The sequence below is a fragment of the Acipenser ruthenus genome, chromosome 5 (assembly GCF_902713425.1).
Source record: "Acipenser ruthenus chromosome 5, fAciRut3.2 maternal haplotype, whole genome shotgun sequence".
NCBI classification, from domain to species: Eukaryota; Metazoa; Chordata; class Actinopteri; order Acipenseriformes; family Acipenseridae; genus Acipenser; species Acipenser ruthenus.
In genome coordinates this window covers 84,490,909-84,503,312 of record NC_081193.1, presented here as the reverse complement: position 1 = coordinate 84,503,312, position 12,404 = coordinate 84,490,909, and the positions used below count along the sequence as shown (strand labels likewise).

General features: G+C 36.9%; 1 protein-coding gene across 1 annotated transcript in view; it reads left to right on the top strand.

Moving 5' to 3' along the window:
* wdr27 (WD repeat domain 27) overlaps nucleotides 1-2,855 on the top strand; it is a 120,997-nt gene extending 118,142 nt beyond the window's left edge. Inside the window, exon 25 of the mRNA XM_034004074.3 lies at nucleotides 2,405-2,855. Coding sequence (XP_033859965.2) covers nucleotides 2,405-2,452 — 48 coding nt within the window. The 3' untranslated portion in view covers nucleotides 2,453-2,855. The remainder of the gene's footprint in view (nucleotides 1-2,404) is intronic.
* Nucleotides 2,856-12,404: the final 9,549 nt, after the last annotated feature.

Genomic DNA, 12,404 nt, shown 5'->3' with positions numbered 1-12,404 from the left:
GATCTTTAGGTGAAGCTATTCCAGTTGTTTCATTTGAACACCCTCTTGTTCCACCTCTATTTAACTTTGTCCACCAGTATGATGAGTGATCAAGCAATTGCAAACTACAAAAGATTGAGCAAGCAAACATTTTCTACATCATAACACAACCCCTTGCAACAGCAATGTTTGACTTTTGATATCAGCTTTTAGTACAGCTGCTACCTGTGCTCATTTGGTAGCCAGGTAGCTATCAGACATGAAAAACATATTTCTATTTTCTTTCCTTGGTTAAGTCGTAATGTGGTCTTTGCAATTATATTACACTGTATAATATTGTGGTACAATGATGTGATCCTGCAGGTGATTCTCAGCAAAAGCTCAATGAGCCTTTCATTGTAGTACCATCGGTAGTGATGCCAACATGCTACCATAGGTATAAGAGATTAAGTTCTTTATTGCCATTTTAGCAGCATTAAAACTCTGAATATCCGAGTTCCAAGTTCTTCCCCTGCATTTATTGATTGAGATTCCTGCATTTACACAGATTGCCCAGGAGTTTATGTTATATGAAGCAGTAGTAAGTATCTTTATAATTCTAGAAACTCCTATTGAATACTCTAGAATTTCCTGGAAAAAAAGGACAGAAAAATACAAGTACACATGCAAGAATCATAGTATTGTTCTGCTGGAGAAATAAAGTCTGACAAACTAGACTCCCAGTCCCACAGGGAACCAGGGCACAGACCTTTAATTCTTGTAGTTCTAGCACTCCAGGGGTTTAAAGTTTCAGTCAAAGGCATCTTATTTATTTCACGTATGGAATTTGGTGCCACAAGAGAATAGGACTTAAACTACCGCAGAAACCTCTAAGTTGATAGTGGTAAACATTGTAGTATTGTATACAAGACCAGATGACTTAATCTTGAATTGGTTCTAGTTACCCCTCTATTTTTCCACAGCAGTAATTCAATAATGAAAACAAGGTGTTAAATGGGGTTCACTAATGAATAACAACAGTTTTGAGTTCAGCTGTACTTGACATTTGTTTGAAAATATATTCTGTATTAAACTTTCACAAAACAATGTGCATATTTATTAATTTTCAGAATGTATTCAGAAAGACTCAATGTAAATTGCTAAGGTCCAGATAACACACCCACACAGCTTAGCATGCATTGTGAACAGATTGCTCAAGCTGCAGTAAACTCAAATGCTGAGAATGAGAAGGTGACATTTGGACTATTAAGGATGGTTGTCTATTTAGTATTCCTCTGCAGGTGGAAACCTAATTCCTTATGAAATGTTGGGAATGTTTAAGACTCTGTGACCTCATGTGGTAACCCCCCCCCCCCCCCCATTCATTAGGAAAAAATATGATGCCTGTCTTTTGAGCTTTGTCTCCCTAGACTTCCATCAATACCCTGTGATCCTGGGGTTTGAATTAATAATATGAGCCCACATGATCAACCCAATTTAGGATTCTTTGTACTTTAATCACATTTTCCTTGAACATCTGTTTTCTTGACTGCATAGACCCATTTTTATTAAAGAGCAATGCAGAGCCTCTAATCCGGTGATCAGCCAAGCTGTCCTTGTATTGCCTTTTTGACATGCCATGACCTTACAATGAGCCACATTGTGGAGGGATTGCATGCCACTGGTCTAGCAATATACCCACTTTTTTGTTGGTATTACATTGTCCAAATAAAGTTTTGCAGTGTTTTTCAACTATTTTTGTTGTAGTTCAATATCATTGTATATTATCTGTATAGCACCTTGCATAGGTTGAATTTAATTTCCAATAAACAAGTCTGTGACATAAACATTTTTTAAAACATTTTTCAGATTTGTTTTATCTTACTGTAGAGAAAGCAACATCAACAATACTCTTGCTTTGATTACCTTGGTGAGAATTACATAAAAATGTCACAATCAACTAGTTGCTTCAGATGGTAATTCCCAGAGAGGTAAATGGTGAAGTAACCCTTTCAAACTCTAGTGGAAGCTTTCATAAAATTGATGTAACAATGTCACATGACCTGCTGTTTTCCATCATAAACCTAAACCCATGAAATAGGTTTACCCCTCACAATTCTGCATCCTCTTTCTTTCACTCTTGAGTGACGGATTTGAACTTGCAACTAGAAGTAGCAAAATAAAGGATCATATGATAATGATATGCCCCCGCAAGAAGTACTGATGTGTGTGTGTGTGTGTATGCTTTAACAAACTAAACATGAAATCACAGCTTTCTATATTTACATAAAATACGCCAAATATTGTACCAATATATATTTTTTCGGTTTATTCCTTAGTTATGTGCCCTTGTCTTTGGCACTTAACTGTTGCCAAGGTCAATTATCTAGTGGTTAATGACAGTCTGACATTATTTAATTCAAATGTTTTTGTTTCTACTCTACAGCTTGTCACAGCTACCCTGGATGGCAAGCTTCAGCTGTTCAAGCCATGAGAGGAATCTCACACAGAGATGAAGATGGAGATGGAGATAGTGAAGGTCCTTATATTATGGAAGCCTTAATGAGACAGGGACAGAGATAAGGCACCAGATGTGACATTGTCTGTCACTGTATTGCAAAGAATGAATGAATGTAATGATGTATTAACTATTTAATTTGTGCTATGAAATCAAAGGTCAGCCTTAAAATATAATAGTTATTATAGATAGCTGGGGAACTTTCAAGCAATCAGAGCACATGTTTAAAGACTGCATGCTGCAGGTCATCACAAACAAACCCCAGTCATGATATCACCTCCTTGAAAAACCTTCCTCCCATTTGAACTCCAAGTGCAATTCAAAGTAGTGACCACACAAGAGTCCAAGTACCTCAGCCACCTAACTTACATATTATAGTAAAGAAGTATATATATATATATATATATATATATATATATACTTTTGCTGATGAAATGCTTCCTGTCTGTACAGTGTCAACACAGACAGATTGTTATATCAGCTTTTTTCACTCAATTTTTTTTTTGTTCAATAAAGACTTATAAAAGTTTTATAAAAAAGATGAAAGGTTTGATCAGGAATTCTTGATTTTTCGCATATGTCTGAAACTGGAACCTGGTTGCGGGGTATATCTATAATCAGGAAGTAGACTTTTATCACTTCTGAGTATGAAAAATGTGATAGTGAAATAAATTTATTTGGAGAGCAGAGTACAGACAGCTGGTCACGGGGAGTTGTAACAGACACACATTGTCCCAGAAGCAAACAATGAAGCAAAATATCTCTTGGAAAAACGCTTGGACCTGAGCTTGATGTTTGTGTTCTTCATACTGTTTGTGTAAAAAGTAAAAGATTAATGAGTCAGAGTTGTTTACATGTGGACTGGCTTTAATATGTTTTATATCAAGGAATAGATCCAAAACCTTGGCTTGCAGATTGAATACATATGTTAGATAGCTCTTTGGTTATTATTATTATTATTTATTTCTTAGCAGACGCCCTTATCCAGGGTGACTTACAATCGTAAGCAAATACATTTCAAGTGTTACAATACAAGTAATACAATAAGAGCAAGAAGTACAATAACTTTTGTTCAAGCAAAGTATAAGTGTGACAAACCACAATTCAATAATACAGCAGATAATAGTGATAGTTACATCAGGGTATGATTAAATAGTGATAGTTACATCAGGATATGATTAAATACAAAGTACTACAGGTTAAACACTTGGCAGATTACAGTATTCTGAAGTACAGGATTAAATGCAGTAAAATAGGGGCAGATAAGAGCAAAATAAAGCACATTTACATGAAGGGTGATAATGTCCCAGGATACAAACAGAGGAGTTCTACAGGTGCTCTTTGAAGAGGTGAGTCTTAAGGAGGCGCCGGAATGTGGTCAGGGACTGGGCAGTCCTGACATCTGTAGGAAGGTCATTCCACCACTGCGGAGCAAGGATGGAGAAGGAGCGGGCTCTGGAGGCAGGGGAGTGTAGCGGAGGTAGAGCTAGTCTTCTAGTGCAGGCGGAGCGGAGAGGTCGAGTGGGGGTGTAGGGAGAGATGAGGGTCTGGAGGTAGCTGGGTGCAGTCTGGTCAAGGCATCTGTAGGCTAGTACAAGAGTCTTGAACTGGATGCGAGCGGTGATCGGGAGCCAGTGGAGCGAGCGGAGTAGTGGAGTAGCGTGGGCGAAGCGAGGCAAAGAGAACACCAGGCGGGCAGCAGAGTTCTGGATGAGCTGGAGCGGACGGGTGGCGGACGCAGGGAGGCCAGCCAGGAGGGAGTTGCAGTAGTCTAGGCGGGAGAGTACCAGGGCCTGGACCAGGAGCTGGGTAGCATAGTTGGTGAGGAAGGGTCGGATTCTTCGGATGTTGCTCAGGAAGAATCAGCAAGTGCGTGCCAGAGTGGAGATGTGCTGGGAATAAGAGAGGCAGGGGTCCAGGGTGACTCCAAGGTTCTTAGCTGAGGAAGAGGGAGAGAGTGTGGTAGATTACAGAGGAACAGAGATAGAGAGATCAGAGGAGGGGGAGGAGGAGGGAAAGAAAAGGAGATCAGATTTAGAGAGGTTGAGTTTGAGGTGATGCGAGTGCATCCAGGAGGAAATAGCAGACAGACAGGTAGAGATACGGGAGGAGATGGTGGAGTCAGAGGTGGGGAAGGAGAGGAAAATCTGAGCATCATTAGATAGATTCCTTGAATTACTTGGTTTTTCAGAACGTTCTGCGCACTGACATGCTCAAACGTAATGACACTTTTTCAAGAAATGGTATCTTGGAGCTGAATTGTTCTTTTATTTTACCTCCTTTACTGTGGGAAGTTTCCATCATCGAGGATGTGGCTCACATAAAACTAGAGGGTTACCCAATTGCGTTGATGGCCAACCGAAACCGAAACTTCCTGAAAGTTTAATAGTGGTGGGTGTGTTGTACCTAAACAGGTTTACTAAATAAAACAGTTTAGAATGACTACATTAATAACTAATGTAGAATGTTTTGCAGTATTATAAAATATAGATAAGCCAGTGGGTTATTGTAACTCAGCTATTACTCATCCTTTCAATAGAACAGTCTTGACTTAATTAAATCAGAAACAGAAAGACTTTTTTATACTGCATCATATTTTTTTTTCATATTGAGTCTTGGGTTGTTACCAATATTTTTTTTTATTTGACAGCAAGTTGATACTGTAGTTTTTTTTTTTTATTTGGGCACACCTCAAAAATAAAAGCCTGGAAATCAGAAGCTCTAAAGATGGTACTATTGAAATACAAATCACTGAAAATGATAAGAAACCAGTTGTATGCTAAGGTTTGAAACTGCTATATAATTGCAATTACAGTTCCTGAACCTTAACAGTTACTGACTTGACAGGCTGTCTGTTTAGTTTAAGAAAAGCTATATATTTTGGCTAAAAGTTAATACTGTATCCAATGTAATCCATACCTAAATTTATAGGCTCGTTCATAAGAAAGGCTGAGTATTCAATATTATACTACTGGACAGATGGTCAGTGAACGTGAGCTTGTGTGGATGTTTCAGCAGTTTCGATTAACTGGTATGGTATTCACATTTGGATCCTCAAAGATGGAAATGCTCCACTTGAAATACTGTGGCTACAGATGTGCTTAGTGTCATGCAGAAGGAATGTCCCTGCAATATCACTGTTTGAGTTGTAGTTTGGAGTTTGAGTGAAAATAATTCTGTTTTTGTGTTACATTATAAGTGTTAAACAGTAAAGGAGACACATATGCTTTGACCTTTTATATCAGAATTTTTTTTTTTTTCATTTGAGTCTTTGCAGTTCTGCCTATTTTATTACACTTGTAGGCTATAAGAACATAAGAAAGTTTACAAACGAGAGGAGGCCATTCAGCCCATCTTGCTTGTTTGGTTGTTAGTAGCTTATTGATCCCAGAATCTCATCAAGCAGCTTCTTGAAGGATCCCAGGGTGTCGGCTTCAACAACATTACTGGGGAGTTGGTTCCAGACGCTCACAATTCTCTGTGTAAAAAAGTGCCTCCTATTTTCTGTTCTGAATGCCCCTTTATCTAATCTCCATTTGTGACCCCTGGTCCTTGTTTCTTTTTTCAGGTCAAAAAAGTCCCCTGGTTGACATTGTCTATACCTTTTAGGATTTGGAATGCTTGAATCAGATCACCGCGTAGTCTTCTTTGTTCAAGACTGAATAGATTCAATTCTTTTAGCCTGCATACGACATGCCTTTTAAACCCGGGATAATTCTGGTTGCTCTTCTTTGCACTCTTTCTAGAGCAGCAATATCCTTTTTGTAACGAGGTGACCAGAACTGAACACAATATTCTAGGTGAGGTCTTACTAATGCATTGTAAAGTTTTAACATTACTTCCCTTGATTTAAATTCAACACTTTTCACAATATATCTGAGCATCTTGTTGGCCTTTTTTATAGCTTCCCCACATTGTCTAGATGAAGACATTTCTGAGTCAACATAAACATAAAGTCTTTTTCATAGATTCGTTCTTCAATTTCAGTATCTCCCATATGATATTTATAATGCACATTTTTATTGCCTGCATGCAGTACCTTACACTTGTCTCTATTAAATGTAATTTGCCATCTGTCTGCCCAGTTTTGAATGCTGTCTCGATCATTTTGAATGACCTTTGATGCTGCAACAGTGTTTGCCACTCCTCCTATTTTTGTGTCGTCTGCAAATTTAACAAGTTTGCTTACTATACCAGAATCTAAATCATTAATGTAGATTAGGAATAGCAGAGGACCTAATACTGATCCCTGTGGTACACCACTGGTTACCTCGCTCCATTTTGAGGTTTCTCCTCTAATCAGTACTTTCTGTTTTCTACATGTTAACCACTCCCTAATCCATGTGCGTTCAGTTTGAGAATTAATCTTTTATGCAGGACTTGGTCAAAAGCTTTCTGGAAATCTAAATAAACCATGTCGTATGCTTTGCAATTATCCATTGTCGATGTTGCATCCTCAAAAAAATCAAGCAGGTTAAAACCATGCTGACTGTCTCCCAGGATATTGTTCCCATATAGGTAATTTTCCATTTTGGATCTTATTATAGTTTCCATAAGTTTACATATAATAGAAGTCAGGCTTATTGGTCTGTAGTTACCTGGTTCAGTTTTGTCTCCCTTTTTGTGGATCGGTATTACGTTTGCAATTTTCCAGTCTGTCAGTACCACCCCTGTGTCAAGAGACTGTTACATGATCTTGGTTAGCGGTTTGTAAATAACTTCTTTCATTTCTTTGAGTACTATTGGGAGGATCTCATCCGGCCCAGGGGATTTGTTTATTTTAGGGGGGGCATGTTGTCTGTGTCCTCCTTTGTAAAAACCTGTGAAAAGTAATCATTTAATATATTTGCTATTTTTTTTTTCTTCGTCTATGATTTTGCCATTTGTGTCCCTTAGACATTTAACCTCCTCTTTGAATGTTCTCTTGCTGTTATAATATTGGAAAAACATTTTGGAATTGGTTTTAGCCCTCTATATTAAGTTAATTTGCCCTTGAATGAATTACCCTTGAATTTTTTACCTACAATTACACAATAAAATAGACTATTATCATATTACAGAGCCAAGATAACTCGTAAGGTTAGTTAATCTTTTCTCATAAAAGTATAGTTTATTTATCAATGATGAGAGACCTTGACAAGACTTTCTATACAAGATTTTTATGGATGAGGTGCTAGTGCCCTTATATGGTTTATTAGTTGAATGCTGCTTCTATAAAAGAAGGATCCCTTTCCATACAGTTAGGGGGTTGTGTTCCAGGTTTGTGCACACTTCAAATAACACCCTCAGTGCTAACCATTTCAAATCTACTAGATAATAACCATTTCAGCATTTCAGATATTTTATCGTAAACCTGTACTGCAGAGTTTTACAAGGAGTAACTAACTTTTTGTAAAAAAAAAAAAAAAAAAAAAAAGATTTTCATTTTGTCACAAGCCTGTAGTGCTTATATATTATATATTATTGTTGGGAGGTTTGCAGGGAGAGATTAATAAAAAAAATGGTACTCAAAATAAATTAAGTTTAATGTATAGCGAAGCTGCAGCAACACAAGTTCTCAGAGCTCCACATTGCTCAACTTGCTTTTAAGAAATGTGTAGTATCCATCAGAGGACTTTCTACCACATATTTTCTTCTATGGAGTTAAAGACTGAACATGTGTTACTGAACATCAAACTAAAACTGCATTTTGGCAAATTAAGGTGCAGGTATCCAGCAAGTAGACTGTAGAAACAGCAGAGAGACACCCTTCAGCCAAGGGTTTGCCTTGGGATTGAAGCCCAAGGATAACTTAATAAAACAAATTCTGAAACAACAAACACACAAAGCAATATGTTTGGTCATTGGAAGGTTACATCGACACAGTACTTAATTCATCCAAGAAGAAGAAAAAAAAAAACTGCCATCTAACTTAATTACAGGATGATTAATGTGTTTTCAGCAAAATATGGATTAGTGGTCATGAGCTCATGGTTACAGTATCTATCCATCAGACTTGTTAAGTGCCCTCGTTACAATGTGTTATCCTGCTGAGTTTAGAAAAGTTTCTGAAGAAAAAATGATGCAAAACTCAATAGTCCTAAGAGCAGTGTAAATCCATTTGACTTCATGGATAGAGTGTCATGCAGTGTGTACTTTTTAGCAGGAACTTTATGTTGGTGTCAAAAATTTCTGCAAGGATAAAATAAGGAGAACTGATCTAGCAAAACCATACATGTCCTGGCATCACAGGTAGCCGAGGTCCAGGATTTTTGACCAGGGTGTGTGAAGTAGAAAAACCAAGTGCAGACAGGTTAATAAATGACATTGTGCTCTGAGCCAGACGAGACTGCTTATAACTGAATCACATTTTAGAGGACCTTTCACCGCTGTTTGTTGTCATTCTTCTGATCTTGCTAAATAAATATATATGCACTTAGTCATAGAGACAGGTAACCTCCAATGCTGACTTGGCAGCAAAACCACTTCTTCTAAACACTGGACATCTTCATTTCTCACCTTTGAATAATGGAAGCTTTCCATACTGTTGATTAACTTTGTGTACTTCAACAAGACCATGCTTTAATAACTCTTTGGAATACCTTTGAATATGTGCAATGAACAGTGTGTGTGTGTATTGGTTCGCCACACAATATTAGAGAATATGCAGGACTATACAGTAAATCAGAGCTTTGTAAAGGAATACCATACATAAATGACCGTTCACAATGTACAATTTGTTGAGAGATATTTTCACAGTTCACAAATAAATATACACATTACAAAGCCATTTTAAAAGACCTGCTCTGTATGCATTTCTTGGTATCGTATGAAACTGCGTTGAAGAATATCAAAACCCAATTCTAATCAATAAAACTACTCTCATTTTTTTCAAACAAGTGTTCAGTTCCCCTTGCCCCTGTAAATGGGGGATGGGCATTTTTATAAATGAGATGTTGAATCTTAGTGGATCTCAGTGGATCTACCTTTTTAAGCACAGTACAGAATCTAGAGGACACCAATGGAAATTGAGTTGGGGAGACTTAGAGCAGAGGGTAAGAGACACGTTTTTTCACACAGTGTTGAGTGTATGGACTTGGTTAGCAAGCCACATGGTGCTGCTGAGTCATTGGGGTCCTTCAGAAGCCAAGTAGACAGAGATCTGGAACCAATAAACTACGAGAAACTGGACGACTGATGATGGGCCAATGGCTTCTTTTCTGTAACTTTTTTATGGTGAAATTAAAAGATTTGTTGAATTGTTTGTTACGTACATTTTAGTATTAATGGAGTTCATTAAGGCCTTCAAATCACAGAGAAAATATGGAGAATGACATTTCTAGGTTAGAAAACAGGAAACAGAATTTTAAGTGATGTTATGCTGAGGGATGTGGAGATAAATTGTGGGTTTTTTTGTGAGGGAGGAAAGAAACAAACCCAATTCATTTTTAGTTTCTGGCTGAGAAACAAGTTCATATCTGATGTGAAATTCAAAAATGAAATGTTTGAGCTGGAAACTCAATCTACTTGGATTCTGGACAGTTCATGCAACTCTGACTATACAAGTCAACTTGAATTACTCCGGTCATCCTTCTTCCTTCGCCAGGGATAGCTCAGACTTCATAAACAGACACAGAGCTACCCCCAGTGATGGAAGAAATATTTTCTGTCAGTGAATAATACAGGTACTACCAGCCTCTTGAGTGTTGATCTTGGAAATATGAAAAATAGTCAGGAAGTGTTTGCCTGTTAAGTATATGTCAACACCTCCAAAATTGGAGTGATAAACACAGTGTAGTGATTCGTTATAAACAGAAGTCCAAGACAGCTTCCCAGAGCTGAATCTTTTTGGTATAGTGTATTTCATTTAAAATTTTTCTAAATGATACCCCTTTTCAAAAGCATTTCGGGCAAGACAAAACTTATTTTTCATTTAAAATTTGAGAGTGTCTAGTATATATTTTATGACTTCTTCAAGGTAAAAATGTCCATACTTTTGTAAAAAAAAAAAATTGTGCAGGTATTCCATAACTAAAATAAATTTTAAAAAAATGTATTTTTTTTATTTTTTTTATGCAAACCTGGCAGTTCCTTCAGATTGTTCTCTTTTTTTAGTCTTGTTCATAACTTTCTCCTAAAACTGTTTTATTTCCCATTCAGCATAACTAGATGGCAGGGAATGTTTAAACACTACCACCTGTTTTAACTACATTTCCCAAGTGCAAACACTATTTGATAGCATTTGATGCATACTTACTGTCCAAAAATACAAGTCAAGTAGTCACACATAATGATCAATGCTTTTAGAAGTGTTGTAGTTAAGTCTATTTGTTTACTTAAATTACATGAATCCAAATTGGAAGGGCAACAACCACCAGCTTCAATCTTTTTAGCACCTTTAAAGACCAAGGTCATCCAAATATTTTAAAAAAACAAAAGATCTGACAGTATGTCAGTAGAACCAGTATCTTATACATTTTAAAATCAAGCTATCTGCAGCAAAGCCTAAAGAGGTGAAGTAACTCAAATGTAATCTATCATTCACAGTTTAGGTGTCCAGCCCAAAACCAAATTTTTGTCATTAAACCAAACACTTTTTTGAAAGTATTGTATAAATAATACCGTAAGTCAAAAATATCCAGATGGTTACTGTTGCTACTTGTTTATAATGAACAGTGAGTTAGCACCTTCACAATGTTCTCAATATAACCCTCTGGTATTATTTAGATTCATATGACTAATATGTGAGACTTACATGCTTCTCTGACTTTTTACACAGCAAAATAAGGTCATAATTAAAGTACAACAATATTTAAAGTTGTAAAATAATTTTAAGAATACCAGCTGGTTTAAAAGACCCCTATACGCACTAATCATTGACACCTTGGTATTTAAAGATAATAAGTATATAAGATAAGACCCAAATTGCAGAAACCTACCTTTCTGAATATGTAAAACACAGATCTATAAAGTATTAGGTAGTCCTTGCATGCAAATTTACTGACTTCAATCCTACACATTCTTTGAATTTGTTTTTTAACGTAGTCCACCAAATTTCACAGTTTGGTGATAAATGCAGAGGACTTTTGTGAAAGAAAGATCAGCCAATAATATCTTTAAAGGGGAAATTAGACCAGCTGCAGAGTTTCTTACATAAAATAACTTTTCCAGTGGGACACACATCCTAATAGGGTCAGGTTTTAGATTTGTTGTTCCAGATTGAGGAGTATGTTCACTATTTTTAAACCCCTTTAACCAAAACGAATCCAGAACATCACAGTTCAATGCTATCTTCAGGTGTAGGATTACATCTTACTATTACTAAAGCCATGGTTTTGTGAACTTCTTATGCTGGCTCTGTGCAGATGGTTTAAAGCCAACACGTAGTCGACAAAGAACCTGCACTGCAGTGAGAAGAGGTCAAGTCAAAATTGGACTGCTATATTGTACCTGTACCTCCTGGGCCCATATTAAAATGGAGTGAGCCATGAAGCAATGAGGAACAACATCTTAAAACTCATCTCATCATAATTGTGTTATTTGAAAACCTGGATTTAAATAAATAACACATGCAGTCTACAATGTGGCCTTGTAAATCCTGCTTTCTGATAGCTTCTGATCCTGGATATATCTAGTTTAACACACTGTTCTTTTCTCCTCAAATATACCATTGTCAGATTAACACTTGCATTTTCAGCATTTAAGTACCAGTGCTGTAAATATATGTGATTAAAGGAAATATATCTAAAACTAGCATTGCTGTAGGGCTGGTTTGGCACTTTGCAGTGTGTGCACCACCAGTTCTTCTAAAAGGAAAGCTATGGCTTTCATCATCATATAATCTTCAGCATCGTTTCTGGTCCTCAAGAAATGCCCTTTCAAAGCATTCCTGAATTTTAGTTTGATTTGATTGTTCAAAACTGGCAAACAGTCTTAACATGGATTGCTA